A 19,377-nucleotide genomic window follows, 5' to 3' on the forward strand; every position below is an offset into this window, starting at 1 on the left:
ACCGCTTAATGTTTAAGCGGCCCCTAAGCGGCCACTGTGTAGAGAAACCTGCCTGTTTAGTGGCCGCTTAGCAGCCGCCTTAAACATTAAGCAGTTACATTGCATGCTGCTTGTCAATGGGGGGTGGCGGTTGTAAACACCCATTGGCTTCACGCACACTATGTCAAACCGATCGGTCGCGTGTTTATGTTTCAAATCCAAATTCAGAAAAGTGAAAATTCTAAATTCTAAGTGCACATCTAAACCAAGTACTGCAGTAGCTGAATCAACCATCGTAAGTATTTTAAAATAACATTATAATGCCGGCATAATATCAAGGATCAACATTCTTACAGAGCAACTTTAGCACATCTCCTACTCGTCATCAAACTCGTATCACGTTTGATCTCGGCTTCCAGTTTGATCTGCCGGATAACCTGAAAGGGTTGGGTTTGAACGTGTTCAGTTCACGTTCGTTGAAGGTGCTGGCCATGCCAGCCTCATCCGGATCATCATCGGCCATGTCAACCTCATCCGGACGATCATCGGCGATGCGTAGATCACCAATATGATGCCGCTGGTAATCGATGCCGAAAAAGGCATACAGCCACAGATGACGGAATGCATTATCATCGGTGAACTGACCTGCCGAAAGATGATCATGGTGTTGAACAAAATGGTCATGCTGGCTGTTGCGAGCGCGACCCCTCGGGATGGTAGAGCAACGTGCAATAAGGTCACCGGCAGTGTCCGCAATCCGCCCAAGGCAGCACCGGTGTGGAGAACGAACCTCGGAACCTGACCGGTGTTTTGAAGCTGAGTTTGCGGCCCCGATCGGTCGCAACGATCGATTGCGACCTCCGCGTGGTATCGTCAGTGTTCCGGGTGCACGCGGCGTTCAGCGGGATTGATTCACAAAGGGAAAATCGGCGGAAGGAGTTCAAAATCGGACAAATAAATGATTCGAAACTTTCATTCCACAGGGAAAAGACCGTCTCCGGGTTTTTATTAAAAAATATCGTTGGGTTAAATGCACCACCGGTGTCAGGAGGAAAATTGTTCTGATGAGGAGAGCTGTCCGTTCCTTCAGGAGGATAATTGTTCGAATAAAGAGCAGACAAGAGGATCGTGGTTGCTTGGGTAATAAAAAAATTAAATTTCACACGATTTGGTGTTGGACAGAGGATTTGGTGTTCTCATAAAAGAACTGTTTGAGCCTTCGAGGGGATTTAGTGTTCTCATAAGAGAACTGTTGGAGCCTTCAAGGGGATTTGGTATTCTCATAGAAGAACTGTTTGAGCCTTTGAGGGGATTTGGTGTTCTGATTGTTGTCAGCAGCAGAACTGTTGGAGCCTTCAGGGGGAGTTATTGTTCTCCTCATGAGAACTGAAGGCTACCTATGTTTGCTTGGGTACCCTGGTTGAAGAAGATGCCAAAGCGAGAGCTCCGTCAGCAGCAAGTCCACCCACTGTAGGGTGGACACCATATGTAGGGGCAAGTCCACCCACTTGGGGTATGTGGGTTTCCTCCGAGTCCGAGCCAACTGAATTTTCTGAAAAAAAAAATTAGTATCACTCAACTATTCGCACCAATTATTGATAATCGTTTGTTTTGACTTACCAGCTGCAAGATTAGCGTTTTCATATTGACGCTTTATGGCATTCTTCCGGCGATAGAACACGCCACTTTTTTGCAACTGCTTTGTACGATCCATTTTCACAACACGTTCACGGGAAAACACTCAACACTTTTCTTTCACAGAACAAAACAAGCACGTTTGAGGCTGAAGGCAAAGCGGCACAACACAATTTCACAGCACACAGTTCACGGGAAAACACTCAACACCTTTCGTTCACAGAACAAAACGAACACGTTTGAGGTTGAAGGCACAACACAATTTCACAGCACAACACAATTACCAAATTTAAGCACCACTGGAGACACTGAACTATTTGCTTCGACGATTTTAGCGGAATGCGAGCGGACACGGCACTACGCGTTCATTTACACTCCCTCCCGCAACTACCTTCAGTTTAACGAATCTACCTGTCGGTTAAGTTTAAAAAAATTCGGTTTAAAAAAATCGAGTTTCATGCTCACAGCTCGAATTCGAGTACGTGAGACGTATCCAATGGTCGAAAAATGTGAGCAAACTCGCACGCGCCAGATTTAAGCACATCCAGCTCTTAATCCGCGCGTTTGGTACAATCGATGGGCTTGCTCAGCACATGAACCTGGCCAAATGCGCAGAATTTCAGCTCATATTCTCGTTGGGCAGTTTATTGCTGTCATACAAAAACGGAATGAGTCTGCGGAAATATGTGCTGGGCGATGATAAAGCGGGATTATGATACTAACGATGCACCAGCACGATGAGACTTTCTACAGCTGTCTAGAGTCATGCTGGTGCACTAGAATGCCTCTCGAGAGAAACAAAAAATCATTTTCAGTTGACACACACACACACACACACACACACACACACACACATAGAAAGGAATTCATCCGCATCCGGTTCGAGTGCCGAATTCAAGTGAAAAACGAAAAAGGATGACGACGAGAAACGAACGCCCGTACCGTACTGGTATTGACATGTGATTCCATTTTAATTATCCGCCTTCGTTTGCGAATCCTCTGTGGAAAACCAGATGGAGCTTTTCGGTGTGAAATTGAAAGAGCAGTGAGCGTGAACACGCTTATATTTGATATTCAAAAATGAGAAACTCCAATCGACCGGGATCACGACGAGCGCTCGGCGGTAACGTTAGTTGACTTAAGGCTAATTATTTTCATTTTCTCTGCTATCCTCACCCCCCACAGTTACGGCCGCTGGGTGACGCGACGGGTGGCCATTGGAACGATCGCGGTCATCTGGCTACTGGCGGCGCTGGTGTCGTTCGTACCGGTGTCGCTCGATCTGCACCGGGACAAGCGGGACAAAACGGATACTTCGCTCAAAATCAACGGGGTCAAGTACGAGACGTGTGCGCTCGATCTAACACCAACCTATGCCGTTGTTTCTAGTTGTATAAGTTTCTACGTACCTTGTATAGTTATGATCGGCATCTACTGTAGGTGAGTAAATATACGCTGGCACTGTGTGCAATGTAATCAAACCGTGGGCTTCGCTGCACCAGCTACAGTTACCCCTTAACTGTAAAGAGATTTCACAGGCTTTTCCTTCGAAAAGCATCATTCACTGCAGTGTGTTCCAAGCAGTTAAAACGTGTCCATTCACGAGAAACTCGTTAATCTTCTCTCGGTTGGCGTGAATAGCTCGTGCTCGAAACCGGGTATCCGGTTTTCGCATCTGATCTACTTTTTCAATTGCTATTCCAGTTTTTACACATTCAGCCACCGCACTGGTTGGTGTGGAGCAGAAAGTTACAAACCGCCAATTACAACACGCGATTGAATAACGGCTCAAAGAAGAGAATGAAAACACAAAACCTCGGAAATCCTACCGTGGCTCCCTGGGGCAATAAAATCCAGATCTGGATGATGCTGAAAGTTTAGCGAAACCTGCATCGGAAAGTTTAAATTAATTTTCACCATACGTGCAATCGCAAATCGGCTTATCGGTGGCTCTGGTAGAATCTGGGGAAGGTATTACGTTCGGTGTAATAGATACCATAGCACGATGTGTACCTGCGCTGGTCTGGTTTGCCAGGTAGTTTAAAGAAAATTTCTAGCCAGCATTCTGGAAAAACCCCTATTTTTTGCGTCTGGTTCTAGAATATTTGACGCTACATTTGAAATATAATGGGATCCTTTTTTGAAGTTCCAATTCTTTTTTATTTGTAGCTAAGTCATTTTTCCCGAGCCGAGCATATCATTCAATCGAAAACGATTACAGACTATTCCCAGAAACTGTTTGTCAGCAATGAGAGTCTTGATCATTTTAGCGATGCTTTGCTGTAGTGTACTGCATTAAAAGATTACTAATTTCAAAAATGTGCCTTTTTTCTCTGTCTGTAAATCTGTCATTAAATGTAATTTTCGATCGGCAGGAAATTAAATGTATTTTTTTTTAAATTCGTTGATCTACAAGGGTGAAATTATTATTCTTCCGTCATGACGGTGTAAATAAAATAAGAAAAAAGACTGCCTTTTAGGTCGTTTGTGACAAATTTTTGCTGTAGCTAATGCATTTTTTAAAAAATGTTTCAATAAATTGCCATTTCAGGCTGTACTGCTATGCCCAGAAACACGTCAAGTCGATACGGGCAGTGACGCGGCCGGGCGAGATCAGCGAGAAACGCTACCGCAGTATACGAAGGCCAAAAAGTGCGAAGAACAAACTAAAGCTGCGTCAGCTGGCGCAGCACGCTTCCTCGCCGTACCACGTGTCCGACCATAAGGCCGCGATCACCGTCGGTGTCATTATGGGCGTGTTCCTAATCTGCTGGGTGCCGTTTTTCTGTGTAAATATTATCGCGGCATTCTGCAAAACCTGCATCGGTCAGCAAACGTTCAAGGTACTGTCCTGGCTGGGCTACTCGAACTCAGCCTTCAACCCGATCATCTACTCGATCTTCAACACCGAGTTCCGGGAGGCGTTCAAACGCATCCTGACGTCGCGAAGCTCGTGGTGCTGCGGCCAGGAGATGGGCAACATCTATCCACGCAGCAGCGACCGGTACGTCACGGACTATGCGGCGAAGAACGTCGTGATGAACTCGGGGCGATCGTCCGCCGACCTAGAGCAGGTATCAGCGATTTGACCTTACTAAGCCTCAACATCAACAACCGCACAAGCGCTAGAGCCTCCCAACTCCCAGCCTAGACCGGGTGTGCAGACCTCTGCAGAGCTTACCATTGACCCAAACTGTAGTGTGAAACTGTGAAAATCAATCCAAAGCAATCGTGTTTTAAGCCGTTAGCTACCTTACACCCCGATACCTCTCTAACTGCATTCACCCACGTTTGGCAGCCCTCCTCCTAACGGAACACTACACGGTACACACGCACATCGCTACAAATCACATGTCCAGGCCAATGCACACACACACACACACACACCCATGTGCACAGTAATACGTAGGGTCTTAGGGATTTATGTTCTCGCTGTTGTTGATGTTGAAACTGTAGAGCAAACCAAATGGACATAATCGAATCGAAAACCTCCGCCAGCCAACCACCCATTGTGGCTAGAATCTGGCGCGCAATTCTCTTCGCGAGCGTAGAGCATAGCCCTTCCTTCTTGCGTCGCTCTAGCGCGACCGTGATCGGTCTATTCAATTATTAAACCCAACCTAAGTTAAGCACCAAACGAGGAAGATAAACCAAACTACATATCTACCGATCATTTCAAAACACCGTCTGTAGACATAGATTCCGTTAGTAGAACGGATCAATGGCTAGTTGATAAGCAGATAAGATCGTAACCCGGTAAGTGAGCGATCTAGCATCGTCAGGTGCTAGATGTGTGCTTCTGCAAATTCCGTGATAGATGCAACTATTTAATAGAAAATGGAGTGATGTGAATGTGTAAATGGAAAAGGAGCAGTTCGTTCAAGCGTGTTCGTGTAAGCTGTAACAAGGAAACTATCCAAAGATGCTGGTCTTATGACTTATTGATCGTAATATGTTGTTATTGATTAAACCGTCGGTTGATATCTTTCGCTGCGAGTTGTTCGCTTTTCCTGCGATAAGAAGCACACGCTATCCAACCGTAAATTCCAAGGAATGAAATTTTCATTTCGAAATGCCAGTTTATTTCCGCGCACCTTATTATAAGTTTGTCCCGAATCTTTCGCTACTCGAATGAACCGCAGGACAGTGAAATAGTTATTGAATGTTACTTGACGATAAGACTGATTATTGATTATTTATTGCATAAGAGCGAAAAGTAAGCTTCCGCCGGATTATGGATGTTTAGCTAAGCGGTCCTTATCTTTATGATTGAATGCGACTAACCGTGGGAAAGTTAAAACGTGCAACATGCGGTATCTTTTCCTCGCCGAAAATCTTAAATTATCTTCAATCACATTTGTTTTCTGACCAAAAGGAAAAGATATTGAACTTTACTCGAGCCATAAAAAGCTGCTTCATCCCGACACATTTCCCTTCCAAATAAGGTACACAAAGCCAACGATCGGTGTGCACAAGAATGAAACGACATAAGAGGTTGTAGTTCAAACGTCGCTTTTCCATTCTTTTGTACATTCCTATCGTTTTTAATCTGTATCCTGTAAATGTTTGAGCGATAGAAGAATGCGCATCTCTTGTAAGAGTAGCTGGGTAAGTTGTTTGTATGACCATGATGTTAGAGAGGGGTTAAAATACCTCCACCATTGAACGTTTATTTTTCAAACAGCTGAACACACTTTACACGGAACCCAAGAACTAAAATAATTCATACAGAAGCGAACAACGCAGGTACATGACCGAATACAATCACAACAAGAAGCAACAAACCCTTGTTCAATCATATTTACACATCATCAAAGAAGAAGAGGCTCCTGCTGCAAACTAGTGATAGTTTAGGATGGCGATGGGAGTTACCATCATTTCATAGAATCGTTGAGTATTGTTTAAATTCACCACTGTTAGTACCGTACCAGACTTTCCCTACTGGACCAGAACTCTATTTCCCCCTCACTCTCTCGGATATCCCTTGTGATTGTTAATCGATAGCACTGTAAACTGTAAGAAGATCTCTAATCTTTGTTGTCTATGATGAGAGTAATTAATCGTTTAGATGGACCAATGTTGATAATTTCACTACCGTCTTACCTTTGTTATACGTGGCGTGTGTGACGTAGCTACTGGTCAAAGTTTGCTCAAACCCGCCGTCGCATCGTCGGGAACAACCACAACCAGAAGACCAGACGAGCCCGGTCTTCGTCTTTGTCTTGATACAGGATTGCGTTCTAACAATCTCTCTACAACTACAAAATCACCGCACGCCATACACACGCCATCTAACTATCTATCAGTGAGGCCGGTGTAAGGTGTGCGCATTAAGGCAAATAAATAAGCTAAAGATCAACCATCCGTCGTAGCATTAGAGTAGCGTGCTTCGCTAGCGGCAGTGTGAATATATTCCTAACAGCAAAATCGCGAGGAAAGCTTCATGCTGCGACGAGCTCATGGGTGTGCCGACGAGCATCATTTTAGAAGCCCCGCAACATCCAACCAAAACCACAGTAGAACATTCCTGGCCTGATCCTACCTTACTAGCAGTGTCCTAACTGATAGTACTCTTGCCACATGGCGATCGATAAAGATCTGATAGGAATCTTAAATTATAAATTCTCAAATGGACACTGTCTGTATTGCTAAGTACCACAGGAGGAACCTAATGCGATAGGATGAATGGAAAAATAGTGGGACAGGGGAAGAAAGCGAGCGAGTGTAAAACCTAGAACGTAATCTAAATCTAATTACAATACGACAAACTTGCTAGCACACACCTACACGGTAGAGCCGTACGGCTGCAAACAGGGAGCGTCCACAGGCAAACCATTCCCCGCCGCCAACTTGTGAATGCGAACGACTATAATAATGTGTTTCTTTGGAAAATCGGAACAAAAACGATGTGAAATACAAAAGGAAAAACAAATATGAAAAGCAAACCGCACGATCACGACGTCAACTTGATGATCGGTTTAGAAAGTATTGAGAAACCCGTTTGCCATCCTGCAAAACCACGCACAGGTAAATCGAGTTTGTTCAAAATGTTGTTACAGATCGAAATAGCTGCTGACGTACGATATGCGAGAACGATTTCAGTCAGTCTGGGAAACCCCAAGTGCATTACACAGAAAGGACTCAAACTCGCATACACACTGACAGCCTGGACAGGAAAAGCTGTTTCCGTCTGATCCAGCCGCTAAAACCAACCAAAAACATCTGGACAAATAAGCTTAACGTTGAAATGGCTCGATTGACAGGTGGCGAATGTAACGAGAAATGATTCGTCATTCGGACTCCAACAAAGAACGCTAAGTAAATCGTACAACGTCAACGTCGAACACGCTGATTTGTGGTCGTACGTCCATCCGCCCGTTCGGTGCCACTCGCGATGGTGAGGAACGAAAATTGAATTCAATCACATTTCATTTGCATTCGGATTTCATTCCAACACCGCGGTGTAGGTGTAGCACTTCATTACACGCCTTGACAAGAGCACCGAGATCTGGCAGCTTTTGCTCACCACCGCGGTCAGAATACACATTGCACCGGAAAATAAAACAAAGATACTCACCGGTCCAGGACGATTGGTAAACCTATCGAGCTTCCTGCCATCCACGTTTCCACTTTCAGCCCGTTTTGCTGGTGGAAAGGTGGAAAAGTTTTAACGAGTTTTTGACACTGTCAAACAGCAGTGCCACCGACATGTTCATCTTTGCCTGCGCCCTGTCGTCTTGCCTTGATTGAGGGGTCAAAAGAAACAAAAAGAACAGCGCACTAGACGTAGAAGCTATCTAATGCTAATCAAAACGCACTTTGCATTTCATTGTGGACCTTTGAAAGCGGTTCTTAGCGAAATGGAATTAAAAAGAACTTGTGATTAGGATTTATGTTGCGAAGATTCTAATTCTCTGTTGTCTATTTCTTTGCGTTTCGTAAAACAATTTTTTTTTTTACATGCTTCCGGTTAAGGCGCTTACGAGTTCATTACCGTCAGGGGGCACTAACGTTAATTAGAGCCTAAACCAAATTATTTTTAATATAAATTACATAAATGCCATATCAAAGATAAATATTTTTAGAACATTAAAACATAGCTTTTTTTAAATATATATTTAAAAACATAGCTATGGCATCAATCGCCAGAGTGACATGTCTTCAAAAATGCAATTTTTGCGCTATCCATTATACCTTTGAGCTTGATCATTATTAGTTTCTAAAAGTGCTTCCGACTGTTTTGTTAATTTTCTGATTGATGATTGATCACACAAAATTCTTGAAAATTTCACCATACAAAAAAGCTTTTAAAAAAATGTCACAAAAAATGTACATGTGCTCGGGGTTAAATGAAGGTTTCTAGAATGCGTGAACATTGTTTCATTCAACAGGCAAGAAAGAAAAGCTGTACAAAAAGAAGCACACACTCTTCCGGACACCGGGAGAGAATATCTGACGAGTGATACGCCTAGAGCGGTAATGAGAAGTATTATGGCATAAAATTAATTAAAATTTGCAAAACCCAGACAGTAGCTAAATATAAAGAGAGAAATACATTTTTTACACCGTCTGATTCCGACTGGCAACAAAATGAAAATACCGAAAGCTTTTTTACATTCAATTGAAATTTTAATGAGTCTTATTGTACACCGGCAGCTGGTGTACTGCTGCTGTTGCGCCACTGGATGAAGTTATTCATATTCCTTCACCTTTGAGATCGTGCACACTGTAGCCAAGCCAGGAGCATCATCATCAAGAGCTTCGGCGCTGGGTACGGAATGAACGGGCATCACATTCTTGGCGAGGTTAACGTAAGTACACTCCATTCCGAGAGAGTGAAAATGAGAAGCAAGATACCAGCCCGACCGACCGACCGACCAGCCGACCAACCAATTCACCTCAGATTTAACGTTGAATACATAAGTACGTACAGCTCATCAGCGTCGAATAACATCTGTTGGATATTTTGTTACATCCCATCCAAGCCTATCTCTTCTGTCTGCCGCTTCGTACGAAGCTGAAAAGCTGGTTGACTACACGCAAGCATTGTTTGTTACTTTCATTGTGATAAGCTCGGTGGGATCCATTCCACAGCAATAATACTACAGAATTTGGACAAATTGAGTGAAATTCTTGCCACCATTCCTGTCGTGCACCTTCCTCCATTATCACTGTGTTCTGTGTGTATTGCGACATTGTGAACACATTTTAATTATATCGGAAGGATGAGATAAAGAACAGGCAAAGGATAACAGATACGCCGAATGTCCCTAGCGGCAAGGATTACCGAAAAACGGGCTTAACCAATTCGGCAACAATACTAATGAGAAAAGAACTGTCTTTTACGCGTAGCATGTGCGAATTTCAACTTTTTGATTGTTCCGAAGGAGGTAGCTTTGGGTGATGCGAAGTACCGCGTAATCTTCCATGAAACAATGAGATGAGTTGAGATGAACAGATGAGTTGTGCTACCTACAAAGGAAACATCAGCACAGAATTCAAATTCTACGAAGGTTTCAATCATTTTTCGCAATTAGGTTATGGAAATTTTGGATCTATTTCTACTCTATAATATATACTTCGTTAATACTAAACATCACACCAAACGCTGTTAAGCTAACAAAATGTAGACTCATTCTCACTTATTTTTTGTCATGCTTGCATGAACCTTAACAACAGGAAAACTTCCAACAGAAAATAATGATATTGTTCGTCAAAAAATATGCACGAACGATTATCCTACATGATTATACCTATCCGGGTTTATATCTAACATCTGGCAACATAGAACACTAGAACAACCACCAGTAGGTGAGGGTTGCTAGCATTCTATAGCTAAGGCTCGAACCAGAACCTGTAGTAACATGCAGCAGTAAGGATTTTCCACCAGTAAAATCGCGATCATGTAGACCAAGAAAGACTGAGGACCAGCATTTAACACGCTTTCAACATATTTGCTACCGATATATTCACTTGAATTTCATTTAGGATTTCTTTTTTGGCAATGTAAATCCTTGAAGCAAAAGCATCACTTACTCTTCAAGTTAAATAGAAGAGATCAATTCCCCAAAGGTTCCGAAAACTCCGATTTGCAAAACAGCGTCAGGTACACCGGTACGAGAAATAGGAACAATACTTCAAATGATTATGCACAAAACTTTCTAAATTGATTACTACCTGCATTGCCCGCGGCTCCAACCAGCTCGGTCTGGCAACGTTCCGTTTGCGGAACCGATTTCAAGGAAGGTGGTTTGAATTCAATTTCAAACCTCCTGCACCATCGTCGCCCAACCAAGTGGCTCATTCTTTGGTAAATGTAATTAAACTACGAAGAGCCGAGATTGGTGAGTGAGCGCTCCTGGAACCAGCTTCCGCGAATCATGCCGAATCGTCGTGCAACTTCGCGTGTATTATGGTGTGCCCGTGGCCGAATGCCGTTTCGGTTTTGAGCGACGTGAACCTTTTAACTATTTGCTATCTGCCGGCGCTTTACACGGTCAGTAATTTCCCGGAGCATAGGAAGAGATAAAAAAAGGCCAGAATAAGTTCCGCCTCAGCCATGCCTCGAACGCATCATGGTGTGCATTGGTACTTGGGATCGTGAAAGGATGGTTGGTGCATTGTGGAAAGGCACCGTGCACCAAATCGGAATAAAACGAATCGGATGTAATCAAATTTTGAATTAAATCGTACCAACGGCGCCAAACAAGTCTCAATGGCCCAGGCAACATCCCATCGTCGGTTCTCGTTTTGAACGGTAGACGTTGCGACGATGAGTTTTCCTGTCGTCAGATGAAGGTGGAAAAATCAAAAGTGATGGATCACCAGCAGCAGTAGCTTTCCCGGCCCAGGGCCGAAATATCCGTTTGCTGCTTCACTTTTCCGTGAATGGATATAATCGCATTTAGTAGAGCATCATTTCGATAAAGCGTCAGTACGGCGAGGCATCATCAACGAAAGCGGAAAGCAGTGTCTCGATTCACTTCCGCATCAGGTACGCGTTGCTGCCTGATTTTCATTATCTTCTGCTTTACGTACACCGTATTCGTTCACTTTGCTCAATAGATACGGTTTGGAATGAGAAAATCAGAAGGCTTCCGGGACGATTTCGATTTTCGCAAATGGCCTTGCGCTTCGATATAAATCCGTTTTCCCGACCATTACCCTCTTTTGCTACATCTGATGCAGTTCAATCTAGGCTAACGTAGCCATGGATTACATTCGGATTTACCATAAGCGTTGGATAACTTAATGCCGAAGAAAGAAAACCGTTCTCTGAGCAACAAGTTTGCCCCCTGCATACATAGTTAAGGCACATATTAGCGCCTCGTACTGTTGAGATCAATGAGATTCGCATCTACGTGCTGCAGCTTAGACCCAATTGTCAACGATGATTTGGATATCCATGAGGATTTCTGTTAAAAATGTTTCATCATAGATGAGTTCACATTATGAAAGCATCGAGAGAAAATTAAATCAATTCTAAATATAGCACAGCGAAGGACACCGAGAGCAACCGAGGTCCATCTGTTGTTTGATGAATATTAATCGCGTCGTATCCCCCAACAAGTATCCAAAGAAGCTCTCAAAAATGATTGTTCGCCAGTACAAATTCCCGCAATACCCTTGGTTGGTCCATCATAAATATGTAAATTCCCATATGTACATCCCTCAATACATAGATGTCCTACACGAAACTGGCAAACATTGTGAACGAAGGATTAGTGAAGAATTTTTTTTCTCTTAGTTCTAAGCAGGAAAGCTTTTCTTTCCTACCGTGACCCGCATACTTGCAGACTAGAATTCTCAGAACCGAAGCCCTGTTACAGCATTGACGGGCATACTGTATGCAGCTACCAGCAGCAGAAGCATTCAAGGAAACACCCGATCGACCGCACGGGGTCGTCAGCATTCGATTGGTAATCCATTAATCTTGCTACTACCCGTAACAGGGAGTTCAAGAACTAGCCGTCAATTCCATTGCTAGTGCGGGCACGAAGGAATAAGGTGTACCTGCCGGGCCACAGAGGTTCCTTCCGCTTCCGGGAATGTTGGAAAAGAAATTGAATTTATCTATCATTTCCATACTTTGCATGCGCAAGGTCTCGTTCTCGATCCTATTTTTCCTTTTACCATTTTTTTTTTTGCTTTTTGTCCTTCCTTTAGTTGAATGTAAAACCCCAGATATCTACCGCAAGGAAGGATCTTACGCCTTTCGGTTCATTTCCTACAGTTTGGTTCACTTTTTTCCCTTTTCGGCACGAACATCACATTCCAATTTCGATGTTGTTCAATGGCTGTGGAACCAGTGGTACAAGAGCTCCCCCGACCCCGGTTGGCTATGATTGGTCACGAAAATCAATGATAGATTTTGGGATTTTCCGCGATGCAAATTGCTGTCCGCATGGTAACGATGGAGCCGCATTTGCCTAAATTTTCCTTTCCACCTTCCGGTTCACACTCTACGGCGCCAGTTCCAAGGAAGCGTCTGATAGAAAAATGCCTGGAAGAATGTCTGATAGAAAAAAAGGAGTAAAGGAAGTCCGACTTGAGCTGCGCTGTTAAACGAAACGGTTGCATTGCTCGTGGATAAATGGTTCAAAACAGTGGGGAAAGAACGTTACGAGTTTTACGAAAAATCGAAGTCAGCTTACCAGTTCAGATTAAAGTTGGTTGACTTTTGTTAAACCGGTGCATCATTATGCTTCGCAGTGGTTTTGATACGCTTAATAGCCTCTTCAACTGTATAAACCAAAACTGTCTTCCTAAACTTTAACATTCCTCTTTAACAAGCTGAATTTCTATCCAAACATCCCAAAGAAATATTAAGTACCTTTCCAGGAGCGTCACCAGATCTAAGCAAGCCATCGAACACAGATATCATTTGCTACAGCCAAAGACATTTTAAGTACTCTTCTTCACATGATATTAGGAATCAGCATTTCCTCTCACTGACTTCAAAGAAAATTCGTTGAAAGGTTCCTACAAAATCATTAACAACCTGTTGGAACCATGTTTCCAAGAAGTGTCGCACCGTGTCATCGTTCTGTTATCTATGCGAGTTAGTCTCCGGAAGCCAATGGTACATTTACTGTAAACGAATCAATTACCTTATGCAAATACAGTACGACAAAGGAAGCGCTAAAGCTGTCCATGCTCCAAAAATGCCAGAAAGAAAATATTTGCACTGTTGGTGCGCGAATAGCAAACTCAGTCTTTTATGCTTTCGTCACAACAAAACGTTAAAATTGGAATATGAAATATTAAATAATTTATTCTTTTAGAAATTAAGCACTATAACTTGAAATTAGTCAATTGTAGAATCCTTTGGACAAAACAGGACTGGGCTGCACTCCGGAAAAGATTAGAAAAGGTCCTATTTTATATAAATATTTTATCTACTTCCAAGTTCTTCCCCAAAACATCCCAATCGAATCATGTTACTCGTGGAGAAAAGTTCTACAAACGGGGACAAAACTCACGTTGATCTGGCGAATTCTTCCGGTTACATTCAGTCAGTCATTTGGTAGAATTCGATTATGTTTAGCTCAACGCTGGTGCACTGTGACGAGCATAATGATAACGGGACTTCATGCTGACATAATCTACGAGTACGCTCGGGTGGCGATACGATTGCGAATATTTTTTATGTCAGATCTTACTTTGCTTTTTAACATTCTTAATGCTGTAAAAAAACTTACACAAAACAAGAGATCGGTAGCATTGCGCTCCAAAAATTGATAAGGTCGCGTTAGAAAAACTGTAAAAACAATCATTTTAGCCACCTTCCCAAGCAGAGATAACGTACTTAAGACATGCTTTATTTAATTTATTATGTTCAATAACAAAAAACAACTTTAAAATTAGTTGATACTGACAGACGATTCAGCCACATTCTGTACACTATTGCATATACGAAATGTAATGTGCTAAACATATGGTACAAATAACGCTCTGCACATTTTCATTAGATAACCATCCGTGAAGGTTTGCGCTTTGTGGTGCCATATTCGAACATTGTAGGACCACCTGGTCTTTGTTCAACTATCTGCAATCTATCGAAATCGATTCACACCTACCGTTGGCGTAAACTCATCGACCAAAGGGTGTCGAGAAGCGTGTCCAATACGCCGGAGAGGGCACTGGAAGTTATAATGATCAAAAAACTAAAACTTCCACGAAAGCTTCCCCGTACTCCTTTTAAAACAACAGTTTGCCCTCCCACCAACTCGACAGGTGCTAGCGTGAACGACATTTTTTATAGGTGGACACCATTCATCGAGCAAGTATCTGGTATCTAGTTGTACAAAAAAACACAGTCTTACAGCCGGCCGGGGCCGACATCGGTTCAAACTAACCCTGAAGAAACTTTCGTAATTACCTAGACCAGCAAAAACCATTTCAAACACCAAACTTCCGAAAGTGATTCTGGGAAGAATTTTATGCACCATTATGGCCAGTGATATGATTTCATTAGCCTTCCTCCAAACAGTAATCTCTTGCCAAACGTAAAGGAATGCAAAATTATTTGCATTTATAGTGGTAATGATTGTGGTGGGACAACCATATGACCATACTGCTTTCATTAGAATGAATCCATTCAATATGCTAATCGTATTTATAAGAGGATTGTTACATCAATTTAGATTCCCTTGAATGTGAATATAATATTGATGTATAGTAAATAACGTATAGAAACCGAAATATGTTTCATAACTCTACGGTGGTTAAACTAAGGTTTCGTTAAGCTCTATCATCAAAATAGTCTAAAGTCACCAATCGTCTTTGCTGTATTGAATTCATTATTCATTATTACATTCTTAGGGGTTTTCAATAAAAAATCAAACAACTGATTCTTATAAACTGCGCAAGCTAGGTGTCCAACGTTAGGTTTATAAAATTTCTTTCATGGCTACTGTATTTTTACAACGTCAACGATAACATTTACAATTACTGCTTAAAAAGGCAGCAGATATATTGTTCAGAAGGCTACACTATTATCTGTTACAGTACAGTTAAAGGCATAATTTTGCTGTGGATTAATAGCTGCATTGCGTGTATAATTGATAAGTGTAGATATTGCTTATAATATATTGCTCACGTGTGATGTTATAATAAGTTTTAAAATGCTCAGCACACCACCCACAACAAAAACAAATGGATGCATAGGACATCCTATGGGAGGACAATTAAAATCACTTGGTACTTCGTGTAAGATATTCTTCTGCCACCGTTGCCCAACGTTCTTGAATATCTTTATCCGATTCCTTCCACAAAGCTTCTAGCATATTCCAGCCACGTGCCTGGGTCGAAAGGATGTACTGATTGCTGGAATCCACTGTTGCCGTGTACAGTCCCAGCACCAGGCTTTGACAAAATCGGGCAGCGATCGCTACCTAAAACGGACATAATTATAAATTTATGAGAGTCTTTTAAATCTGCCCAATACAATCAATTCACATACCCTCAACACATCCTTCTCGTGCGGTGGTATAATCCGTATCATACTGTAGCCTGCCATTACTAAGCCTCCGGTATCGAGATCGTTCGATTCCAGCATCATGTAAGTCATGGCGATTGCAAGCTCGAACACATACCGTGAGTAACAAACATCTCCGAAGTCGATTATTCCCGTTATCTCATACTCCTTGCTGTCCGCTGCCTTCTTGTTCACGATGATGTTGTGCTCATTGAAATCTCCGTAGATTACACCCTGCTGGAACTCGTGCAGATTGGGAACGATTCGTCGATTGAATGCATCCAACACCTGCTCGATGATGTCTTTGTGGTGTTCGTCTTTGATTACGTAAACGAAATCTTTCAGCTTGGGGAAGTTCTCCAGCATCCAAATTGACTGTCGGTTCAGGATTTTAGCTTTATCAACGCTCTGTAAATGTGAGAACAAATTGAACAATTTACTATGCGAAATTAAACAGCCGTGTAATAAGGAAGATTCGTTCAAATATCTATGCTAAAATCAATCAAGTCACATGGCTTATAAATAACTGAATTCGGCAAACTAATGTATGGCAGTACTTCTAAAAAGGAGTAGAAAATTTCGATATCACTATCAACAAGGACAATATCACTATTCGTATCAGATGCAAGTAGATACACCCAATATCACACAAAACGATCCAACGATCGTTGCGTGGATGGGTGAAGTGGGCATACTAGCCGTTTGGTGTTTTCTAGTGAGCTTCATGGCATATTGAGAATATATATCGACATTATTATCTATTGGACGATTTGCCATAAGTTCAATTGATATGGTGCAGAATGAGACTTTTCCCGATTTATGAAGCGGGTCATTTGATTCCAAACAACCATGGTTCGCTCCGAAAAATAAAACCAAAATCTGTTTCATAAAATAGCTCTAGCAATAGGTTTAAAAACAGAATTATTCTCAAACAACGAAAAAGTGAATGGTAAAAACCAATCGAAATAAACAATTAATCCTCCTCCTTTTTGGTATTTCCATTCCTCTGCCTTGTGAGCCTAAAAATAGACAATACTATTAAGCGAGTCATACGATTTGTACTAGCTTACCTTGAGTGCCGAATCGATTCTGGCTATAAATTGTCCGGCTTGGTAAAACAGTCGATCCGGATGCGGCACACCATGGAACACTTTGCCCGGAATGTATTCCAACAACCGTACGACATGTTCCGAACCAGCCAGCTTCTCTAGAGAATAAAATTTGCCGTAAATGTTCTGCACCGGTACCGGACATTTGATGTCACGCTTGCTGAGGTGCAGCATGATGTCGTTCTGCCCATCGAAGAACGACTCATCCTGCGAGTCGAGCGAATTCGCTATCTTCATCACGTAACCGCCAGCGTTGATTGATTTCAATATTGGGTTCTTGACATAGCTGATCATCAAAGGTCATGCAAAGCGGAAGAACAGAGATAATTGTGAATTGAAAGAAAAAATCAATGTAACGTTGCGCACAAGGGCGAAGGCAATTATCTCTTAACTGGCAATCGAATCTTCCTGCCGCACCGATTCTAATGCAGTAGTAGTCTCGCTCGGTTGTGTCAACCCCCTCCCCCTCCACTACGCGGAGACCAGCGACATGACAGTCGAGACAAATTTACAAACCGTAATCACGTGCTCACCGCTTGCGATGGTGCACCTCTAGGCCGTCTTTGAGGCGCGACACATTTTCGAGGCTCGACCGATAGTCGCCCTCGTGGAATTCGAATTTTTACAATGCTCTTTAGAATTGTGTGTCCATTTGTCACACTTACCTGTCGGCCTGGATCATAAAATTACGATCATCATACGAAACGAGCTCGCACATTTCCAGCACAATTATGCCGTACAAACGCTCGGCCAACTTGCGCACCTCGTCCTCTGAAACTATCGGCCGGATAGCCGAACCAGGTTTAAGCGTATCCGCAGGATTAGCATCCGTTTGAGGCACTACAATCGGGGAACCGACTTCCTCCTTCGATTCGCTGCCATCACCTTCAACAGCAGCATCGCCATCGGGATGAGTGGTCGTAATGCTTTGCTTTTTGACAATCGTTTTCATCTCCATGCTGCTAGCCACCTAAATACGAGATAAGCTGTGCACTATCAGGGACCTCAGTTTAAACCACGCGCCAACACCGAGCGCCAAAGCGATAACTTTCTCTTTCGGCCGTCGTCCACGGAGCTGCCCGTCGATCGAACCGGCAAAGGTCACGGGAATAAAGGCAAGCACGAGGAGAATCACGGCGTACACTACGACGTCCACTCACCACCGGTCCTTTACGCGTACTAAAAAGCAGTATGCACCGCGCAATCTGCGGTGTCGTCGCGCACCACTTCGCGAACAAAACGATCACGAGCGGATGCCAGCTACGGATAGTATGGTTTGTCATCAAGGGATGGGCCGAGGGATGTCCAAGGCACGGCATGCGGTTAGTGTGCCACTGATAAAGAGAAAGATAAACGCACTGTCGTGATTGCGGGAGGATTCCTGGTTTGTTACCTGCGTTCGTTACCGGGGCATTCTGTGGAACATTCTTAAACCTCCACACAGATGACGAGTTCCATGTTTAGAGATAAGCTTTATTGTATCATCACTGCACTTCCCAAGCCCATTCGTTCGCATTAATACCGTATGCACAAAACATAATACTCGGTCAAAACAACCGCTCCCACCGCTGGTCTTTCAAGGTTCGAAATCGTTAGCGTCGTCGTCGTCGAAATTATCTGGGTCGCGTAATTGATCTTCCTTGATGGTGACATTCATGCGTTCCAGGAACGAATTAAGCAGAAACTTGTTAATTTTGTCGTTCTGGGAGAATTCTCGAACGGTGGGCAGGTCGATCTGCACTGAATCATCATGCTCGATGCGGTCCGCAGGAATAAGGTGGCGATCTGGATCAGGCGTTTCGTGGTGCTGTTCCTCGTTTCCGTTCGTATCACCGTTCCGGCCGCTCGGTTCCAACGGCGCACCACCGGAATTGGACTGTTCTTCCGCCGGTTCCACGGATGGCATGATGAAAATCCGCTGGTATGAACAAAATTCACAAAACAAACTTAAAATCCGAACAAATTCGTCACCGATTTCCGCTGAACTGAAATGTCACTGATAGCGCATAACGTGGTTTGTATAAGGGAGCATCACGACCCACGACGAACACCAAGTAAAGTACATGTCTTGTAGCGTTTGCTGCTCGGTGGCGTTTCTCTCTCAATTTTTTGCTCTCTCTCACGGTCAGGTCTCTCTCTCTCTCTTGAAAAAATCATAAAAAAACGACGCGTCTC

General features: G+C 43.1%; 4 protein-coding genes across 7 annotated transcripts in view; 2 read left to right on the forward strand and 2 right to left on the reverse strand.

Annotated features, from left to right (window-relative positions):
• LOC125952263 (dopamine receptor 1) overlaps nt 1–7,504 on the forward strand; it is an 88,940-nt gene extending 81,436 nt beyond the window's left edge. For all 3 annotated transcript variants that reach the window (XM_049681628.1, XM_049681627.1, XM_049681629.1), the window contains 2 exons: nt 2,800–3,054; nt 4,166–7,504. In XM_049681628.1, coding sequence (XP_049537585.1) covers nt 2,800–3,054; nt 4,166–4,703 — 793 coding nt within the window. In that variant the 3' untranslated portion in view covers nt 4,704–7,504. The remainder of the gene's footprint in view (nt 1–2,799; nt 3,055–4,165) is intronic.
• Nucleotides 153–551, forward strand: LOC125952265 (uncharacterized). Its single transcript, XM_049681634.1, has 2 exons — nt 153–274; nt 336–551. The coding sequence occupies exons 1-2, from the start codon at nt 161–163 to the stop codon at nt 549–551; spliced, it is 330 nt and encodes a 109-aa protein (XP_049537591.1). The 5' UTR covers nt 153–160.
• Nucleotides 7,505–15,558: 8,054 nt separating the features above from the next.
• LOC125959350 (hydroxylysine kinase) lies at nt 15,559–18,743 on the reverse strand. Of its 2 annotated transcripts, none has more exons than XM_049692171.1 (5): nt 18,609–18,743; nt 17,868–18,536; nt 17,164–17,488; nt 16,079–16,501; nt 15,559–16,010 (listed from the first exon to the last, which is right to left on the reverse strand). In XM_049692171.1, the coding sequence occupies exons 2-5, from the start codon at nt 18,158–18,160 to the stop codon at nt 15,810–15,812; spliced, it is 1,242 nt and encodes a 413-aa protein (XP_049548128.1). In that variant the 5' UTR covers nt 18,161–18,536; nt 18,609–18,743; the 3' UTR covers nt 15,559–15,809. The 2 variants fall into 2 exon arrangements, with proteins under 2 accessions (XP_049548128.1, XP_049548129.1); XM_049692172.1 differs by having other exon boundaries at nt 18,596–18,723.
• LOC125959352 (uncharacterized) lies at nt 18,655–19,202 on the reverse strand. The gene has a single exon (XM_049692173.1). It carries the CDS (start codon nt 19,106–19,108, stop codon nt 18,779–18,781), a length of 330 nt encoding a protein of 109 aa, XP_049548130.1. The 5' UTR covers nt 19,109–19,202; the 3' UTR covers nt 18,655–18,778.
• Nucleotides 19,203–19,377: the final 175 nt, after the last annotated feature.

Source organism: Anopheles darlingi, chromosome 2 (genome assembly GCF_943734745.1).
Source record: "Anopheles darlingi chromosome 2, idAnoDarlMG_H_01, whole genome shotgun sequence".
In the NCBI taxonomy this organism is placed as follows: Eukaryota; Metazoa; Arthropoda; class Insecta; order Diptera; family Culicidae; genus Anopheles; species Anopheles darlingi.

What these genes read in the sequence shown, in the direction of transcription:
- LOC125952265 (XM_049681634.1), top strand. Translation starts at nt 161, where the DNA reads ATGTCAAACCGATCGGTCGCGTGTTTATGTTTCAAATCCAAATTCAGA. An exon ending in CAGTAGCTGAATCAACCATC is followed by an intron (nt 275 to 335) that starts GTAAGTATTTTA and finishes ACATTCTTACAG; the next exon opens with AGCAACTTTAGCACATCTCC.
- LOC125959350 (XM_049692171.1), bottom strand. Translation starts at nt 18,160, where the DNA reads ATGGAGATGAAAACGATTGTCAAAAAGCAAAGCATTACGACCACTCAT. An exon ending in TTTATGATCCAGGCCGACAG is followed by an intron (nt 17,489 to 17,867) that starts GTAAGTGTGACA and finishes TTTGATGATCAG; the next exon opens with CTATGTCAAGAACCCAATAT. An exon ending in ACGAGAAGGATGTGTTGAGG is followed by an intron (nt 16,011 to 16,078) that starts GTATGTGAATTG and finishes TGTCCGTTTTAG; the next exon opens with GTAGCGATCGCTGCCCGATT.
- LOC125959352 (XM_049692173.1), bottom strand. Translation starts at nt 19,108, where the DNA reads ATGCCATCCGTGGAACCGGCGGAAGAACAGTCCAATTCCGGTGGTGCG.